At 39.0% G+C, this 21,165-nt stretch overlaps 2 protein-coding genes across 5 annotated transcripts; both read right to left on the bottom strand.

The window, feature by feature from the left end:
- Positions 1-7,085: 7,085 nt before the first annotated feature.
- Positions 7,086-11,731, bottom strand: ccnb1 (cyclin B1). Its single transcript, XM_058062559.1, has 9 exons — positions 11,602-11,731; positions 11,289-11,402; positions 10,803-10,892; positions 10,554-10,742; positions 10,173-10,331; positions 9,866-10,102; positions 9,659-9,799; positions 7,710-7,820; positions 7,086-7,644 (listed from the first exon to the last, which is right to left on the bottom strand). Exons 1-9 carry the CDS (start codon positions 11,620-11,622, stop codon positions 7,540-7,542), a joined length of 1,167 nt encoding a protein of 388 aa, XP_057918542.1. The 5' UTR covers positions 11,623-11,731; the 3' UTR covers positions 7,086-7,539.
- Positions 11,732-12,889: 1,158 nt separating this feature from the next.
- On the bottom strand, positions 12,890-20,230 carry cenpt (centromere protein T). 4 transcript variants are annotated; one of them, XM_058062444.1, is made up of 14 exons: positions 19,954-20,230; positions 19,827-19,889; positions 19,544-19,661; positions 19,322-19,469; positions 19,166-19,256; positions 18,955-19,091; positions 18,577-18,631; positions 18,368-18,507; positions 17,039-18,280; positions 15,983-16,207; positions 15,820-15,913; positions 14,234-14,401; positions 14,046-14,150; positions 12,890-13,279 (listed from the first exon to the last, which is right to left on the bottom strand). In XM_058062444.1, exons 1-14 carry the CDS (start codon positions 20,037-20,039, stop codon positions 13,150-13,152), a joined length of 2,802 nt encoding a protein of 933 aa, XP_057918427.1. In that variant the 5' UTR covers positions 20,040-20,230; the 3' UTR covers positions 12,890-13,149. The 4 variants fall into 4 exon arrangements, with proteins under 4 accessions (XP_057918427.1, XP_057918436.1, XP_057918457.1 ...); XM_058062453.1 differs by having other exon boundaries at positions 14,234-14,398; XM_058062474.1 differs by lacking the exon at positions 19,827-19,889 and adding an exon at positions 19,746-19,792.
- Positions 20,231-21,165: the final 935 nt, after the last annotated feature.

The raw sequence follows: 21,165 nt of genomic DNA, 5'->3' as shown, positions 1-21,165 counted from the left end.
TTAGCATACAATAAAAATTGGAAACCCAACTTGCTGGGTTGAAATAACCCAGCCGTGTAGTTAATATGAACCCAGCGTTGGGTCGTTTGAACAACCCAATGTACAACCCAATTGTTGGGTTAAGAGAACCAACCCAACTTGGGTTAAAATAACCCAACGCGAGGTTGGTCCTATATTTAACCAGCGTTGGGTTGAAAAACAACCCAGATTGGGTTGTTTTTAACCCAGCATTTTTAAGAGTGTAGTTATCCTCCCTATCCGTGTGGAAGTGGTAAGTTTTTGGCTATTTAAGTTTAAAGGAAATAACTTGAAGGCTACCGTTTAGGTTGCTAGCTCTCTAGTTTGCGAGTTAGCATGTGTCTCAAGACCCTGCAGTTTCGCAATATGTTGTAAATAAAAAGAGTATAAATGTGACTATAGTCGTGTTTTGTCATGTCTACAGGGCTCTAATAATGCTTTGTTCATTTTAATCTGAAAAAAATAATTTGTCTACCCACCAACTATATGTGGTTTCTTAAGTTTTTATTATTTGCCGTTTTATTATTATTATTATTATATTTATTTATTTATTACTGATTGATTTTCTTTATTCTTGATTTGTTTATTTATTTTTCATCCTATTTTGTGTAGAAAAATAAAAAGTAAGATATTTGAGAACAGTGGAATGTTTTATCAGAACTTTTCTTATAGAAAATTGGAACCAAAGTGAAGTTTTTTTATTTTTTTTGTTTTTAATAAATGTGTTTTTTTTTTTTTTTTTGGAAAACCTGTCTCACCCAGACCCGAGCTCCAGTGGCCCCCAGGTAAATTGAGTTTGAGACCCCTGAATTAACCACAATAAATGGGATAAAAGGGGCGATTGTAAAGGGTTTCGAAGCTATGGTAGTTTGTTGGCGTTGTATGACGATGTATGGCACTTCGTACAGTAATAAAGTACTTACATGCTGGTCAAATTTAACAAGTATAAAACTGCCAAAGCGAATATTTGACATAAGTCACACCAGGAAGGGAAGATTTCTATCAGAAATCCAGTCTAGACAGTAATGATGTGAAATTCTGCATCAGCTAGAAATTGATTTTTATTGGATATGTACAGAATGTACGCATGTAAAATAGCATTTTCAGTCATCATCACTCCTGCGGTCCAAATGCCGCAGTGAAGTAGTGAATCCTTAATGACGTTTAAAAGCCAGCTGATCACTTGAAAAGCCTGCTGTGATTACAGCTGGAAGCTCTTGTGTTGATTGAAGAATATGGGCCCTGTTTAGACCTGCTGAGTATTTGGAATCAACATTGGTGGCATTAGTCAGGGTCCAGTCAGGGTGCTTTTCTTGTGAGAAATTATGCTTATTTGCTATAAATATTCCTGTTGACACAGGAAGCAACAAGCAAAGATAAAATACTTCAGATTGTAGCGGGTAAAGAGTGACAGGTACCAAGACATGTTGTCAAATGTGTAGGCTGTAGACAATTATTAATTGGAAGTCCAAGGTTTTTCATGTTTCATTATGTTTTTTCATTTTTTGGCGGCCTGTAGCTGTTTTTTTTAACAATCTAACAGGAAAACTAAAAAGAAACAAAAACGCAAAAATGGAAAACTCAGCAGTAATCTTCCAAGAACAAAGTCAAAATATTAAGAGAAAATAAATTGTAATTCTTCAAGAATTACAAGTAAAAATAATAATTATTATTTATTTAATAAATTATGTATTTATTAGTATTTATTATTAATTATTTTAGAAGCATAAAGTTGAAATAGCACAAAAAGAAAATTCTTGAAGTAATTAAATAACAAGAAACTTAAGTTGTGTAAAAACGTTTGAATGTTACAAAAATAAAGTCAAAAAATGGTTGGAATAAAATTGGAATTGCTGAAATAAAATATAAATAGTTTTATTAAAATAAAAAATTAAAATAAAAACGCCAAAATATTAAGACAAAGTCATATTCTAAGGAGGAAAAAAAAGTCACTATTTTACGAGAATATTATAATTATTATATTATAACATTTGAAATGGCACAAAAAGAAAATTCTTGAAGTAATGATATAATAAGAAACTTAGTTTGTGTAAAAAGGTTTGAATGTTACAAAAATAAAGTGAAAAAATTGTTGGAATAAAATTAGAATTGCTGAAATATAATGTAAATAGTTTTATTAAAATACAAAATTAAATAAAAAAGCTAAAATATTAAGATAAAGTCATATTCTAAGGAGAAAAAAGTCACTATTTTAGGACAATATTATAATTATTGTATTATGACATTTAAATAGCACAAAAAGAAAATCTAACAGGAAAACTAAAAAGAAACAAAAACGCAAAAATGTTCTTCCAAGAACAAAGTCAAAATATTAAGAGAAAATAAATTGTAATTCTCCAAGAATTACAAGTAAAAATAATAATAATTATTTATTTAATAAATTATGTATTTATTAGTATTTATTATTAATTATTTTAGAAGCATAAAGTTGAAATAGCACAAAAAGAAAATTCTTGAAGTAATGATATAATAAGAAACTTAGGTTGTGTAAAAAGGTTTGAATATTACAAAAATAAAGTGAAAAAATTGTTGGAATAAAATTGGAATTGCCGAAATATAATGTAAATAGTTTTATTAAAATAAAAAAAATAAATCAAAAAGCCAAAATATTAACATAAAGTCATATTCTAAGAAGAAAAAAAGTCACTATTTTACAAGATTATTATAATTATTATATTATGACATTTGAAATAGCACAAAAAGAAAATTCTTGAAGTAATGATATAATAAGAAACTTAGGTTGTGTAAAAAGCTTTGAATATTACAAAAATGTCAAAAAACGGTTGCAATAAAATTGGAATTGCTGAAATAAAATGTAAATAGTTAAAATTAAAATTTTAATTAAAATTAAAAAAGCCAAAATATTAAGATAAAGTCATATTCTAAGGAGAAAAAAGTCAAAATTTTCTGAGAATATTACAATTATTATATTATGAATAAAAATGTCATTTTGTAGCATAGTTGAAATATTTTTAAAAATACACATTTTTCAACAAAATGTTTAAAAAGTTCATTCATTCATTCATTTTCTACCGCTTTTCCTCACAAGGGTCGCGGGGGGTGCTGGAGCCTATCCCAGCTGTCTTCGGGCGAGAGGCGGGGTACACCCTGGACTGGTCTCCGGCCAATCACAGGGCAATGTAAATGACATTAGTGCTCAAAATGTATGAAAAGACCTGCTACCACACATGGTTGATGGTGGTCGAATAAATATGTTATATTAATGACAGCGAAGAGTCCCTATTCCCCAATAAAGCCAAACATGGTCTGGACACCCAGTTCCAAGGTCTTTCTTTGCCTCATGAAACATTGGAAGTAAAAGGTTAAAAAAAACTTTAGGAGCCACATGATATTTACTTCCAAATGTACTATGTGCAGTACAAATAAAAGCTCTCCATTCCATTCATTTTGCCGGCTGCCAACCTATTAGCGCCCCACAAAAACGCTAACAGTGCTATTTGTGGGTAGTGAGTTTGTATGACTTTGTCATTCTTGAATGAAAACAAGCAGACGTTACAATCCCCGGGGGGGGGGGGGGGGGGGGGGGGGGGTGAGACGAGGTATTTGTTACTTGTAAAGCATTCATTTGTAAGGAAATCTGAGCGTTTCAGGCCATGTTTAGACTGGAAGGGCAATCCAAACTGATCTTAGACAATCTCTGGAATTCTTGGACGTCTGAAGCAAAGATTTTCATTCTTTGTAGACCTCAGTGCTGACGGCCAAATTCTCTTGATGTGTTGAGCAAAAATAAACCCGAAAATAGGGGGGGGGGGGACCTCCATGAGGTGGAAGTGCTATACTATGGGGTTGCTATAGTGTGACACTCCTGAATATTGTGGACAGTCGGGGACAAGAATGTCAAATGATCTTTCGCATTTTTTAAGTCGTATGGCAACTTCTGGCGGCACGGCGGACGAGTGGTTAGCGCGCAGACCTCACAGCTAGGAGACCAGGGTTCGATTCCACCCTCGGCCATCTCTGTTTGGAGTTTGCATGTTCTCCCCGTGCATGCGTGGGTTTTCTCCGGGTACTCCGGTTTCCTCCCACATTCCAAAAACATGCTAGGTTAATTGGCGACTCCAAATTGTCCATAGGTATGAATGTGAGTGTGAATGGTTGTTTGTCTATATGTGCCCTGCCATATGTACCCTGCCCCGCCCAAAGACAGGTGCAACAGGCTCCAGGATACCCCCGACCCTAGTTAGGATAAGCAACATACACTCTAAAAAGTAATTCAGAGTATCTGTTGACACCACTTGATTTAATACATAAATGCAATGTAAAAAAATTTAATTAATTGATTTAGATAAACTTTCTAAGTTGCTAACTTTATTTTTTAAGTTATGTTCAAATAATAATGTTGGCTATTACATGAACTTAATTTAGCATAGTCATATACACTCAAATTTTATTGTTGGTAAGCTTAAAACAAAATTCAAGTTGCCATGACTTAATAAAATTAGCTTGGTAACATAATACACACACACACATATATATGTATATATATTAAGTTACTGCTCATTAAAAAGCTGTGTGCATTGTTATTATAATTAAGTAGACAACAAATTAAACTATGTTAGACTTAACATATTTTTTTGAGTTACAAACTTAAAAACTTGTCCCTATGACAACAATAATTCAGTAAGCATTACTTAAAATAAGCTTTGAGTGAAGAGTAAAAGCTAATTCGTGCAATGCAATATTGTTTCTTGGTTCAAAGCAATTTCAAATGAAGTTGTCATAAGAAAGACTAATGGAAACTGTTGCGTTGATTTTTTTTGTTGAGGCTAAACATTTATTTTTTGAGTGCAGAAAATGGATGGAAGAATCTGAAATTTTGTCTTATTGATAGTTGATGAACATGTTATTTTAGTTGACTATAGACATTCTTTATTTGTGACTCACTTTTACCAGAAATTGTATTGCCTACTGTAGTATTTGTCTAATTTTATACACATACACTATACATTTCTGTATCTAATGGCATCACATATACTGATAAGAAAGCATCATTAACTTAAGGGTTTACATTTTTCAATGAATGTCTTCCAAAGGTTTAAATGCAATCAAATGTTTGGGAATTTCCAAAATCAAGCAAATAAAAAAGGTGTGACTTTAACGGTTCACTTATTCTATTCACCCATTTAAACGGTGTAGTACTGCATTTTCTACCAGAAAAAAATATTTAAAATACTGTTTTAGAAAGTAAATTGATTTACGGTTCATTCATTCATTCATTTTCTACCACTTTCCTCACGAGGGTCGCGGGCATGCTGGAGCCTATCCCAGCTGTCTTCGGGCGAGAGGCGGGGTACACCCTGGACTGGTCGCCAGCCAATCACAGGGCACATATAGACAAACAACCATTCACACTCACATTCATACCTATGGACAATTTGGAGTGGCCAATTAACCTAGCATGTTTTTGGAATGTGGGAGGAAACTGGAGTACCCGGAGAAAACCCACGCATGCACGAGGAGAACATGCAAACTCCACACAGAGATGGCCGAGGGTGGAATCGAACCCTGGTCCTCCTAGCTGTGAGGTCTGCGCGCGAACCACTTGATCGCCATGCCACCTGATTTACGGTTTTTCAATGTAAAAAAAAAAAAAACTCCCTCACCGTTTTCAAGGCTACATTCACATATTGTCATTTTAACAGCGTACTAATGCATTTTCTACAAGAATTATAAAAAGTACGGTTTTCGAAAGTAAATTGATTTACAGTTTTTCAGTGTTAAAACAATTTTGGATTGTTTTTCAGTTTACGGTCGTTTACTGTCACTGTTTGACAGTATTTCACCAGAAAAACTGACTTTTTTTTACAGTGCACAATCAAGCAATTAGTACCCAAGAACCTTTTGGGCATTGATGGCCTTATGAACACGGGTGGTTGTGCTTAACCTTCCTCTTGTGTTAGCTTTCTGGTATCATCTCTTATGTTACTGGGTCGGTTTTGACCCATGTATTAAATCAGCTATAAAATACACTAAAAACAATAAGTTACCATCAAATTTGCTTCTCATGTCTTGGTTACCTTCTTAGGCTTTCTCATACATGAAAATGTTAATTTTAATACTTTTGGTGTGGGCATATAGGCCTTTTTTTGTCACCAAAAATTTGGTTCACTGTACTTCTTGCCATTCTTTCCATGATCCAAATTGTAAAAGTGAAATCAGCCATCAGTCAAATGAGTGAATTCCCCTCACATGTCTGGACCTTGTTTTTCTGCTGGTATACTGGAAAAGCGGTCAAAATGAGAATCCCCTGAAGCTTACATGAGAAGAGGAGCTGGTTGTCATTGTGTTGGCTAATTATACACTTATGATTTCAGTTGTGGCTCAAAATATTGCTTTATAGTCATTATAACCGGTTCGAAACCGACCCTAACAATACAGTGGTCATAATTTCAACCAGACCATTTTAAAATGTAGTAAAAAATATTTTTTTTGTTTTTATTTTGTTGAAATAGTTTCCTGACAAAGTCAAAAAGCCTTGATGCAATAAACAAATGTTATGTGATTCTTTTTATGCATTAAAATGTAAAACGGGTCGGTGCCGACCCTAACACGAGAAAGGAATGGGGAATGACTGGACAGATGGGGTTTGACTGGTACTACCAGGGTCACCACTGAGACAAGGGATAACCCGTTTAAGTCGACCAACTTGATAGTAAAAAAAAAACAATCACCCACCCATTTTCCTTATGTCACAAGTCAGACCATCCAAAAGATGTCGACTTAAACGGGTTCCATTGTATTCATTGACTTTAAATACATTTAAATAGCTGAGCATCTGCTGCATACTCACTTTCAGTAAAAAAGGCTTGCAATTGAATTCACACTTCCGGAGGTTGAGACAGATACAAAAAGCCTCTATGACCCGGGTCTTCCGAGACCTTCTACCAGTTGGACAAGCCCCAAACACCTCCCCAGGGAGGCATCCTAACCAGATGCCCAAGCCACCTCATCCGGCTCCCTTCAATATTCAATAGCTATGTTGGACACAGAAGGGCAGGCAAAAAGCTGAATAATTTGACAGCTAGTAGTTTTTGCACCATTTACTTTATTTGAAATAAAAAAATGGTTCTAGTATGACATTGTATATTAAAATGTTTAGGAATAACTTTGCCTAGTGTTCTATCTGGACTATAAATTATGATCAAATTACAATTGAATGTCAAAGCATATTGATATCGCACTAAAGTCAACACACTTTATCCAATGGCGCCCTCTAGAGGAGAGCTTTGACAACATTCTGGCCAAAAAAAAAAATCATTTAATGTTTAACACATTTAAGAACCACAAATGTTAAAGCGTGCATAAAACAGCATAAATAAATGCAATTTGAAAATCTGGACAGGGATAGTCTGAAGGATTGAGTTTAGAGTATTTACAGAGATTAAAAAGGCATTTAAAAAAATGTGTCCTTAAAAATGTAAAAACCCCAGGAACTCCCGACACCACTCTGTACAATTAGCACATTGTGCCAAAAAAAAGTCACTGTGTGAGTTGCATCGCAAGCTCTTTCACTACAGAAGACTTCAGCTGCGAAATTGTTGCGATCTTCATCTGTTTTGAAGTAGAATACTTCCCTTTGACGGCCTGCAAAGGGAATCATATTAGCATCTCATAAAGTGCAATAATAAAAAAAATCCCAGCCATCTTACCATATGCTTAGTTTTTCCTTCATTCACTTTGACAACATTCTTTGCAATGTGAGCCATGATGGGAACCAAACTGTCAGCGGTGTAGTCCATGTAGTGCTGCAGCGTTGCATCCTGAAGGCAAAAAGATGACATTCATTAAATTCCTTGCCAAGACAGTGGGACCAGTTTACGTCAATGCCCCCCAGGACTAGCCAAGGCGATGAAACTGAAAGCAGTCATCGAGTGTATATTGGAATATCTGAAATTGCAGTATTTCAGTGGACTGTATGGTCCTATACACAAAATGTCATACAAGCTGACTAGCTTTTAGACATGCTTGCAGATAGGAGCGACGCAATCTCATAACTAGTGAAAATGCATACCAAGAACAGCAGAGCCTACTCAATTAAATGAGTACACGTCAAGATGCCTGTAATACTGCCACGCTTTTATTTTAACGCAGTGCAACATGTTGCTTAGTGTTGGCTATTAAACAGTGCAAGTCCTAAAAATGTCCCCTTTTGTGTCCGTTGTCAAACTTTAGTAACTTTGCAAAACAGCAAAATTAGATCCAAAAAGGTGTTTAGTATGCAGGCCACACAGCTTGGAGACCCGAGTACAATTCCACTCTGCAATCTGTGGAGTTTGCATGTAGAAAATGAATGGCTTATTTTCTTGTTACCGTCTCTACTATGTTGGGTAGTACAAGTGTAAGGGTGACTATAGGGGTGTTATTTCATGACGAGGGGGGCTCTAACAATGTTTAAAACCACGTCAAAGAAGGTCATAAACAGGTTTTCTATGCTTTAACTATGAATGTTTCATTTATAAATAAGGACTCAGTTTGCATGTTCTCCCCGTGCATGCGTGGGTTTCCTCCGGCTACTCTGGTTTCCTCCCACATTCCAAAAACATGCTAGGTTAATTGGCGACAGGTATGAATGTGAATGGCTGTCTATATGTGCCCTGTGATTGGCTGGTGATAAGTCCGGTGTGTACCCCACCTCTCGCCTGAAGACAGCTGGGATAGGCTCCAGCACTCCTGTGACTCATGAGGCTGAGAGAGAAAAATGAACTTTGCTAAACCAGACATAAGCTGTGATTGGCTGGCAATTAGTCGAGCGTGTACCCTGCCTCTCGCTCGAAGACAGGTGGGATAGGCTCCAGCACCCCCCACGACCCTCGTGAGGAAAAGCAGTAGAAAATGAATGACTTATTTTCTTTTTACTGTATCTACTATGTTGGTAGTAGAAGTGTAAGGGTGACTATAGGGGTGTTATTTCATGACTAGAGGGCTCTAACAATGTTTAAAACCACGTCAAAGAAGGTCAAACGGGTTTTCCATGCTCCATTTATAAATAAGGACTCATACTTCACTCACCGGCATCTCTGTGTGGAGTTTGCATGTTCTCCCCAGCAGCCCCCGCAACCCTCATGAGGAAAAGCGGTAGAAACTGAACCCAGGAGTTTGAAATCTGCCCATTACACTCAAGTCATTTGCTACCAAAGACCAATTTACGCTTTTTAAACCCAACCACCTCACTCCCAAAGACTTATTTTGTTAAAGCTAATTGAATTGCACAATAAAAAGAAATAGTTGTGCTGTTAAGATAAACTGCCACAAGGTGGGAGAAGTACGTATTATACGAGCTCTGCCTGCATCTCCCCCATTGAAATCCATGTGACAAAGTGGTGCATAGGTTACACATTTAAAAACGTACAATTTCATTGCAAATGTGAATTTTAAGTACTTTGTTTTGTTCGCATTAAAAACTGAAAGTTATGCTTGAATTTTCAGAAAACTACCCATGTTGTACTGCTGATTGAGTGACTAGCATACCCGATTCACATGTGTTGGGCATATGCAAGGTTTTGATGACTTTAGCTGATCAAATCCAATTCCTTCAGTGGGTGAATCATCTAGTCCCCATCACAAGCCAACAGTACAGCGCTGCAGAATTGTGACTCACCCACTCCCCAGCATCCAACAGCTTCAGCGCCAGCGCCAAAGCAGCACTCGCCACAATTGAAGGTGGGAAATGAACCATTTCGTAGTCGACCATGGTGAGCTCAAGCAAATATTTAGCCAGTGTGTGCTGTTCAGCGGTGACCTAAGGAAAAAAACCATCATTAAATGTTGCCTCACACCTGACCTCTAGTTAAACGCCGCTAAGGACCTCATGGATCTTGGAGGCCCTCCTGAGGAACTGCAGGGGAAGAGGACGACCCAGTTGGAATTTGAGCACACGCAGGATGGTCATCTCCATCTCTCTGATCTGAGCAGTGGTGTACGCCCTGTCGGTCACAAAGGCAAAGTCGGAGATCTCTGGCGGGTAAGTCTCCTCGTACTTTGAAGCCAGGAACATGGCGGTTACTCCGACCAGCTGCAACTTGTTCTTGCGGACTGGGTGCTCCTGTTGTATGTAAAGCACATTGCTTGTTCTCCAAATCGTTCAATGCAAACCAAAAATAAAAATTCCTTGCCTGAAGAAAGCGATCGATGATTCCCACGGTCATGTACATAGTCTCCTGCAGCAGGCGGAACTTCAGGTTCACTTGGACAAGCCAGTCTACTAGTATGGCACGCATGTTACCCGTCACTTCCTGGCCTTGGAGATACGTGGCTCGAACATTCTGCTCAGCCTTAAAAAAAATAAATTTTCATTTTAGGTTTCTAATTACAGTAATCCTCATTTACTGTGGTTACTTGGTTGATTTAACATTCACAGGGGCTGCTGTCAGCTACAACTCATGTCAACTCTACCAAGCTGAAGGCACTTCCCAGACCCAGCTCCTAAAGGCGCATTTTAACACATCATTCAATTAAGAGGCTCTCAAAAAGGGGCAAAAAAATATATATCTGACCTCCAGTTGACGCATGTACTTGTATATTTCCTTCACATATTCGCTGCAGAGCATTGGGTTGTCATAGTCGTCGGCATCCACATCCCTGATGGCACTTTGAAGGAGGACATCTGAAAACGCCTGACACAGGTCAGCTGGTTCGCACCCCGACGTCTCCATAGGGGTCGGGGAGGTCGACTCAGGAGGAACCTAGATACCAGACAAGCCATTCAACGTAGGGTTGACACTTTGGGGGGAATTTAAATGTACCTGTAGCACAGCAACATCCTTGGCTTTGGGCTCAGGTTTTTCCTTTGGAGCGAGAGCTTTGGTCTTCTTGGCAGCCTGGACCTTGACAGCCTGCAAAGTCAAGTCATGAGAAAAATGAGCAAAATAAAACTAGTTGTAATTTAGAAAATAAAAAAAGATAATTAGCTAGAGTAGAGTAGCGCTCCCTACCCCCACCAGCATTTTTTGGTTGGGGGAAGGAGCGCTGCCTTGAAGTACAATATATAAAAGGGGTAAACTTTCACATAGTATTTCATATACTTATTTTAATTCAAGTGCCCCATTTGAGAAGCAGGGGTCTACACTTGTTCACTTTCCAGATGAGCATTTCTTAAAATGGCTGCAGAAATTTGCATGCAGTGTATCCTAACACTGCACTGAATTGAATTTGGTTGTAAATGTGTCAAACACGTTTATCGATTAGTTTAACTAATACAATATTACATATCACTTATTAAAAAAAAAAACCTTTTGTGGCTCTTTAGTAGTTGGGACGTTTCCAATTTCCTGAAGGGCTGCTCGTGGCTTTGTGGGCCCGCACGCCTTTCCTTCGAGGTCAGTCCTAGTGGAAGCCAAGCGGTTCTAAAAGCAAAAAAAAAATTAACAATAAATGCATAAACAACCTGGAATAAAATGTGGAATACCTGCATAATGCATACAAGTCAACACTGTTAGCATGACAGTCAGCGTCACAGAAACTGCACGCGCAGTGATGCGGCGGCACATAATTTAAATACTTTAAATACTTTAAAAACAGTGTTAGAAGATGTGATTTACTTACTCTTGTAACACGAAAAGCCATTGTGTTTTCTTAATGCGGGTTGCTCTTCAGGACGCAGCGCTCAGGAGAGGAAAAAGCTACGTTGCTAGAGGTTTTTTGCATGAACAGTGTTTGAGTCTTTTGGTTTAAATCCTCGCACGATCGAAGCTGATTGGCTGATCCAAACAATCCGAGCTTCTGATTGGTCGAGCGCATCTGGACAAATTTGTTTCTCAACAAAAGTCCTGAGTCACGTGATACATTTAAACCGGTCTATTTCCTTTTCCCTTGACAGCGTTTTTGCTCGATAAATACCATGTAAAGTTTTTTTTAATTTAGAATGTATTTAGTTCTTCACAGTTTTCTAAATTGTCTGTACACCACCTATCTCATACAAAAAAGTTAATACTTTTATATAATGGTGGTATAAATTAAAGTAATCTTAGGGCTACAGCGATTGCTAATATACTTCCAGTAGGTGACAAGAATACGCCTAATTGCGTCGGTAAAAAGTAAAGAAGGAATACGCTGATGCTTTTTTCCCATTCATTCATTTTCTACGGCTGGTCCTCACGAGTGTCACGGGTGCTTTTTTCCAAGAGTTTATAAAAATAAATAACGTAAATCATTTAAATTTATCAAGTATTTAATTGGGAACATGAACAATTGCCAGACAAGAAGTCGGACACGTTGTTTTGATAAATGTCATCACAAACACTACTAAATACATCGCAGCATATCATAGCATTCATTCATGAGGGTCGTGGGGGTGCTGGAGCCTATCCCGGCTGTCTTCAGGCGAGAGGCGGGGTACACCCTGGACTGGTCGCCAGCCAATCACAGGGCACATATAGACAAACAACCATTCACACTCACATTCATACCTATGGACAATTTGGAGTCGCCAATTAACCTAGCATGTTTTTGGAATGTGGGAGGAAACCGGAGTACCCGGAGAAAACCCACGCATGCACGGGGAGAACATGCAAACTCCACACAGAGATGGCCGAGGGTGGAATTGAACCCTGGTCTCCTAGCTGTAAGGTCTGCGCGCTAAGGACTCGACCGCTGTGCCGCCCCCATTTAAATTGATCAAGTATTTAATTGGGAACACGAACAATTGCCAGACAAGAAATCGGCCACGTTGTTTTGATAAATGCCATCACAAACACTACTAAATACATCACAGCATATCATAGCAACCCCCAGATAATTCCACAGCTTCTCAGAGAAACTCCCATTACCAGCACGGGATGCAAAGTGTATGTTTTATCAAGAGTACCTAATAAGATATGACACACAAAAGAGCTCATCTTACTGTTTTAATGGACAATAGCTTACATGAATAACTTCTATATGAAAGAATAAAGGTCAAAGGTCAAAATCAGCACTACCAATTTTGCTGTCATCTACTATACATTTATAAGGAATTCTACATTCCTCTTATTCTCTTTCCTGTAATGTACTCCGACACGCTTTACTTTCAACGTTGTTTTATTTACTGTGTGAGGGTTTTGACTTATTTAATACACGTCCAACTGCAATAAAAACATTCTTATTCTTCTTAATTCATCGCCTCATTTTTGGGATGACGACGTTCCCGCTGGTTGCAATGGGTATCAGGAGCTTGCGCTGGTCCATGCGTAGGTACTTTTCAATCAGGACTTCCACGGGCACCTTGTCATTCACATGACCCTGCCTGAAAGGGTGCAACATTTACACAAAAAAAAAAATAACACGTGACACATGTGGAACACACAATGTAATTGCACCGCATAGACTATGCAGGTATCAAAATAAACATCCATCCATCTTCTATGCTGTTTATCAATCACAATAAACACAATTTCCTTGAAGTAGGGATTCTTATTGGCTGGCGACCAGTCCAGGGTGTACCCCGCCTCTCGCCCATAGACAGCTGAGATAGGCTCCAGCATCCCCCGCGACCCTCATGAGGAAAAAGCGGTAGAAAATGAATGAATGAAATCAAATATTGTCGTAGCGCATAGAAGACCTGTTTACGGCCTTCTAAATATGGTTCTGAACATTATTAGAGCCCCCTAGACATGAAATAACATCCCTATATTCAATATAATAATATAAAATTTAAAAAAGCCATTTAAGATAGCCTAAATGTGTTCCAGTGACACGGACAGGAAGTGATGTCATGGATTCAGCGTTGAGTTTTAGTTTTTAGTGTGAGTTACGGCTGCAACAATAAGATGCGTTAGGGATTATTGCATCTGATCTGAGATCATCCAAACCTGCAAAAAAAGCCTTATGTACTGGCGATCAAGTCTGGTGCTTGTGTGTCTCACCAAACATTACAGTAACATTAATTACTGACACCTAGCGACCAGTGTGGAATACTCCTTCTCTTTGGAGCGTCTACTAAATGCCTTGTTTTTTTTTTTTTAAATTAATTTAGCTACTTTTACGTTTGAAATAAGACAGACCACACCCACCGTCTCAACAATAGTTCGACATCTTCGACTTCAATGGTTTTTCTCTTGGCGTGAGCAGCAAACGTCTCCAGGTCATCGACCATCCGGTCAAAGAATTTATCCATTCTATTTGAGAAAGCCATAAAAACAAAACGTAAATAAAAAGGAGTTGTTACACAGCATTAAGTTGAGTACTGGAAGGTACTTACATCTCATTTAAGACGGGATAAATGTCGGCGGACACCTTTGTTTTGGCAAAGTGCCTGAAGACACCCATAAGGTAGTTTTTAGGAAGGCCGTCTTTCTTGACTGTCGCACTTCTGGGCTTTCTCACCCGTTTTGGTTTCGGTAAAGGTACACAATCACTTGTGTTACTGCTGGGTTGAGAGAGAATGGTAAGCAAAAATATTATCATCCTACATTACTATAGTTGTATAAAAACTAAGTAAACTCAGAGATCCCGCTTTGATGAAATCTAGCCTTGACGCTGGAGTGAGCCCTACCCAGGTTTTGTGTGTTTGTGGCTTTAAATGCAAACAAGCCTGTTTCTGGTGGGCGTGCTGTATGGGCGAAGGTTTTTTTCCCCATTACATCCTGAAAAGCTGCATCTTCAAAACGGTCTCTTCTCCCAAAAGTGGACTAAATAAATTTTTCTTGTGTTTGTTGCTTATAAAGTGTAATAAACATGATTAAAAAGTCAATACAGCATGATGAAGGACCTTTAAGTAAAATGTAATCAAATAAAACTAAAGCAGGAACAGTGACACTGGCATCAAAGTTGCACTTATGGGTAATGGAATTAATAATATTGGAATGAATAAAGTGTGTATAGTGTGTATATGTGTAAGTGTCAAACACGCGGCCCGCGGGCCAAACGTGGCCCGCAGGACACTAGTTTGAGGCCCCCGCCTTGATATGAAAGTTTAATGTTAGTGCGGCTCGCGCAAGTTTGATACGGATGCTGTATGGTATCATGTACCCAGAAAAAATTATTACGTTTGATTAATGTTCATGTTAAAGGTTAAATAACTGTTAATAGTTATCCTCCCTATCCGTGTGGAAGTGGTAAGTTTTTGGCTATTTAAGTTTAAAGGAAATAACTTGAAGGCTAGCATTTAGGTCGCTAGCTCTCTAGTTTGCGAGTTAGCATGTGTCTCAAGACCCTGCAGTTGCGCATATGTTGTAAATAAAAAAAGTATAAATGTGACTATAGTCGTGTTTTGTCATGTCAACAGGGCTCTAATAATGCTTTGTTCATTTTAATCTGAAGAAAATAATTTGTCTACTCACCAACTATATGTGGTTTCTTAAGTTTTTATTATTTGCCGTTTTATTATTATTATAATATTTATTTATTCATTACAGATAGATTGATTTTCTTTATTCTTGATTTGTTTTTTTATTTTTCATCTTATTTTGTGTAGTAAATAAAGACTAAGATATTTGAGAACAGTAGAATGTTTTATCAGAGCTTTTCTTGTAGAAAATCGAAACCAAAGCAAAGTGTATTAATTTTTCTGTTTTTAATAAATTTGTTTTTTTTTTTTTTGGAAAACCTGATGCGGCCCAGTCTCACCCAGACCCTAGCTCCAGTGGCCCCCAAGTAAATTGAGTTTGAGATCCCTGGTCTATACCGTATGGAGAATTAAGTTCAGTTTCTGGTTCTATGTTTATCATCACACATTGCCACTTTGCCATCACCGGTATACCCAAAGAAAACACCCTTGTTTGTTCACTCAGGTCAGTTTTCCTGTATTATAACAGATGCTGCTGGTAATGATTTAATAGGACTTGCCTGGCTTGAGGCTTTAAAATAGTGGGCGAGGCCGGGTCATCCACTTGAAAATTCCTCCTTTCTCGAACAAATGCTGGAGTCTTCATGGGGATTTCTGCATATAATAAATTCACATTAAACATGAAGTTCAGTTTTAAAACCAACCTCAAACACTGAGCGAGACCTTCTTCTTCTCCGTCGTCTTCCTCCTCCCACTCTTCCTGCTCAGGTGGGTCCACATCCTCAAGGTGATTGCTGTAACTTTGGCCGTTGCTCACCTCCAGCTGTAGAGCGGGGTCTGAGTTCGGATACTTGTTACTTTTGAGATGGACTTCATCCAGCTTGATGGGGTTGTGGGAATCACTCAACCTGTGGGTTCTGTTCTTGATCCCCGAGCCTCTCTGGCAGCCTGCATACAATTAAGCATGACGTTAACATTTAGAGTACGGTATTTAACATTTAATACATACGCCAGCCACAACTCCAAATTCTACCAATTTTTGTACAGTAAACCTCGGATATATCGGACTCGGATATATCGGAAATTCGCTCACAACGGACAGATAAAAAAGAAGCGATTTTTCTGTAATGCATTTCCAATAAAAATTCATTGCATATATCGGATTTTTTATAACAGATTTTGCCTATTTCGGACAAAATCTCCAGTCCCGTTCCAATGCATTTCCATTAAATTTCCCTCGCATATATTGGATGGCCGCATCGTTATGCTAATCTTGTTGAGGTCACTGGCTATTGTCTTTCTCCTGGCTCCAGATTTAGGACAAATATAAAAGTGAGTGACGTCAATAATACTAGCACAGCAGTGAATGAGATCTTAACCTCACTATTGGAAATAACGTAGGCCTGACGGGCGTAACAGGGCCTAGCTTAATTAACAATTTGTTATGCTCAGAGTCCAATAAAGTTAAATTCTCATGACCTTACGTCTCTTTTCATTGCCCAGTCCAGGTACATTGGAAACATAGTCAAGGAAGTGCCTTTTTATAACGGATAAAATCCAATTCACGCATATACCGGATATAAATCCGATATATGCGTAAAACGGACATTTTCCGGTATACGCATATAACGGATTTTGCTTATATCGGACAAAACCAGTGGGAACAATTGAATCCGATATATCCGAGGTTTATTGTAGTTCAATTGTACTGTATTTATTTATTTGTATCACGTCTAATTACATAAAAGTTTGTCATGAAATACAGGAAATGACCCTTACCAGGCTCCATGACGTCAGCCTCTTCAACAGGCATGACGAGAGCTCCCTTGGATGCATCGGCTTGTACATTGACGCGCTCCACGTCGTATTTCGACCCTCGCTCCTCATGCTGACTGCCGTCATTCTCATCCTCAGCCGTGTCTTCTTCCTCAGACTGAGGCCTGGCAGCAGTTGCATGCTCTTCCTCTTCCTCCACTGAAGCAGACTCCTCAGTTCGAGTGGCAACTGCAGCCTCTTCGTCTTCTTCCATGTTGTCCTCTTCCTCAGATGGCGTCGCAGCATCCTCTTCTTGGGATGATGCTGCTGGATCCTCGTCAGCTTGAGAGTCAACTAGAAGAACCCCTTCTTCTTCTTCCATGTTGTCCTCTTCCTCAGATGGCGTCACAGCATCCTCATCTTGGGATGATGCTGCTGGATCCTCGTCAGCTTGAGAGTCAACTGCACCCCCGTCCTCTTCTTCCATGTTGTCCTCTTCCTCAGATGGCGTCGCAGCATCCTCTTCTTGGGATGATGCTGCTGGATCCTCGTCAGCTTGAGAGTCAACTAGAAGAACCCCTTCTTCTTCTTCCATGTTGTCCTCTTCCTCAGATGGCGTCACAGCATCCTCATCTTGGGATGATGCTGCTGGATCCTCGTCAGCTTGAGAGTCAACTGCACCCCCGTCCTCTTCTTCCATGTTGTCCTCTTCCTCAGATGGCGTCGCAGCATCCTCTTCTTGGGATGATGCTGCTGGATCCTCTTCAGCTTGAGAATCAACTGGAGCCCCTTCCTTTTCTTTCATGTCATCTTCTTCCTGAGATGACGCTGCAACATCCTCTTCAGCTTGAGAGTCAAGGAGAGCCCCTTCCTCTTCCTCAGACGGCGCTGCAGCATCCTCTTCAGTTTGAGACTCAACTCCATCCCCTTCCTCTTCTTGCCTGTCGTCAACCTCTTCCTCAGATGTCTTCAATTCAGCGTCACTATGGGCTGTATTCTCCTCCTCCTGGCTTCCAGACACTTGCACAACTTCCCCTGCTGCTTCATCCAGTTGGCTCTGTGGCCCCATTGCAATTCCGCTGAGATGCATCTGAGATGCCGCGATGGTGGACTGGTCCTGTATCCCAAGTACGGAGACGTTGCAGGCGGGGGCGTCGGATGTTTTAGAGTGGCTAATGTCATTGGAGAACTCCAGTTTATAGTTTAAAGCCTCATCCTGGGCGCTCTCACTGAAGTCTGCTTCTCCTTGCATCATGCTGCTCGCCCCTGATAGGTGAAAGTGGAGAAAAATACAAGTTATGCACAACATACAGTATAATGGCTCAAAATTTGCTAGAAATTTATTTTAATCACCGTAATCTAAAAGCATTTTATTCACAGCGTCACCAAAACCCTCTTGTGTGATTTTTTGGCGTTGAGTAACTCTCCTCTGCAAGCCTTTCTTCTCAGTCTGAACATTCACAAAGGGCGTTTTTAGAGTCAGGGAAGTGACGCTGCAAAGCAAAGTAGGACAGTTATCATGGGGTTATTGCATCAGCATCATTGTGGGTGATTTGTTATACTTTGACAAAGACAGCGACAGATCCTCTCGTGACAAATCCTCCTCTTCATTTTCACCTGTTTACACAAGCAGCTAGTCAGCCAAACACATAGCAAACAATGGGAGATAACTGTACAGTACAGTGGAGCCTGCAAAATTTGGAGCGCAAAGTAAATGTATTCTGCAAAGTTGACTTTTAGATTGTGTTCTTTGACGTCGTGACATCATGAAGGAAAACCCTCCTTCGTCATGGACATGATGGCACCTCGTCTCAACTAATCCCTACCTAGAGGAGGCCGTGCCATGTGTTTCCAGCCAATATGGACAAACCCTGAACAGATTTTGTGTTTGATTTATAGGCTCCACTGTAGAAAGTTTATAACAATTCTATTTATCTTACCCTCTCCTTCCCTGAGCCTCCTTTCAAGAGTGGATACATTGGCGATGTGACGTGGTCTCTTTCTGGTAAGCCTCTTTGCGACGCTTGCTGCATTGCCAAAAGTTAGATCAGGCAGATCCAACTCCGACAGTCCAATGCTTAAAAAAAAACAACTTGTTATTTAGTTATGATACAAATACACAACAAAAATGACCAAAAATATACTGTTTACTTTGAATGTGTGACATCACTGCTATCTGCTAATGACATCTGTGGCTCCACTGGTGCAGCTTCCTCATGAATCACAGGGGACTTGACAGGCTCTAAAGCACACAGAAATTGCTGTTAAAAGACTGAAAAGTGAAGATAAAAGCAATGTTTTGCACACCTGTACGCAAAATGTTCATGAGTATGTGCCTCGGTGTGTCTCCCTCGTCAAACAGCATGGAGGATGAGGCTGGTGTGTTTGCCTTTCTCAGCACGACCGATGTGGTTCTTCTTTTGCTAGCAGGTGAAAGACCCGTCCTTGATATACCCTGGAAAGAGAGAAGACATTGTTTAAGACCACCAAGAGCAGTGCTGAGAAGGAGTATGTTTTTCCAGTCCTCACCTCACGCATGTTCTGCTTCAGACTGCGCCTCAAGATGTCCTGTGGGGTTTCTGCACTAGCATTTTTCATGCTCGATCTGGTGCGGCGGACAAATGTGGAACTGTTTGCTCTGGAGACACTGAAGTAAGATAATAGGGACAAACACATTTTAGTACAGTCAATTTACAGCACAGGAATGACCTCAAAGCATCTGAGTAGATACCTAGTAAGTGCTATGGTCTTCCATCATACCATCATTGTATCACAATTCTGTAAATGCACAAGTTAAGTTGCCTTGACTTACTTGCAAAATATGGGACAAAAAATGCTGCTCCCAGCCACAGGGAACGTTGCCACCGGGACGGAACTATAATATCATTATTAATAGTTTATGCTAACATAGTATATATACACTATACAACTTTTCTTACCTGCGAGTGACAGGAGTCCTAGGTGGTTCAGTACTGAGAATGTTTTTAAGAAGAACCCGAGCAGATAAGTCCTCCGTGTAATCCATCTTACGACCTTAGCTGTTCACAACAAACGGCGACAGCAACGTTGGAATCAGTTTTTTTTATTTTTAAACCAACGGAGGAATATGATAATTCCGTTTAGTTCTTCGAGGTAGTTCAAAGTATTTTAAGACGCAATCCAACGTACACAGTTCAGATGGTGCCCCGCGTTATTTTTTGAGTGAAACCTCGCGAGAACTGGTGACTTCCGCTTTTTTTCCGGTTTCGGTTCTTGTTCTTAATGTAATAAAATAATAATAATAAATAAAAGTTACTTAAATAGTATGTATTTTACCCCCAAATATGTAATATTGTATTTAATAATATTTTATATATAAATTATCTTTTTTGAAAATAGACACTGCATCAAATTATACATTGTGTGATAATGCCACTGCCTTCACGTGGTGAAAATAAGAATTACAGTAACAAAGACAAAAGCACAATTTTGTGTTGGTGCTACTAAAGAGCACATTGTATTAAAATATATGTTAATAAATGACTCTGTCTTGTGTGGGTGTCACAGCTTACAATGACAATCAGCTGTTTAGAGGAACTATAGTGAAGTAACAGAAAAGTACTGTGTTAATGCCACTTCCTTCACAAAATATGAATATTAAATATTCTGATTTACTTTGTATACAATCGGGTTTCAGTTCAAATGACATTATAGCCAGCAAAATAGCTACAAGATTACAAACCAAAGGCTTAATATTTTAGATGTTGTGTTGTGTCAGGTGTACCTAATAATAGATGACACACTTCAAAGGTTTTAATGAAAACAATGTTTTAGAATTTATTTTATTTATTTGTTAATATGTATTTTTATTTATGGCATCAATTTCAAGTAAATTTCCAGGTTGAAATAGTGTCACAACGGGGTGTTGCAAAAGAGAAAAATTAAAAGTCTAATAAAGAAATTAAATATACATAACTAGAAAATTCCCGCGGAAATTTTGATGGACTGGCCACCTGTGCTGTGAACCTCGGGCCCGGTGTACCAACGGCTACCGCGGTAGCACCTAGCAAGAAAGCCTCAAGTACGGAAAAGGTTGATGCAGTCCCATAGTGTCCCCACATCATGCCAAGTGTGTATTTGCCTTTAAACTTGAGTAAATTAGCTAAAATGCT

The sequence above is a fragment of the Doryrhamphus excisus genome, chromosome 2 (assembly GCF_030265055.1).
Source record: "Doryrhamphus excisus isolate RoL2022-K1 chromosome 2, RoL_Dexc_1.0, whole genome shotgun sequence".
In the NCBI taxonomy this organism is placed as follows: domain Eukaryota; kingdom Metazoa; phylum Chordata; class Actinopteri; order Syngnathiformes; family Syngnathidae; genus Doryrhamphus; species Doryrhamphus excisus.
This window is presented reverse-complemented; position numbering and strand designations above follow the sequence as displayed.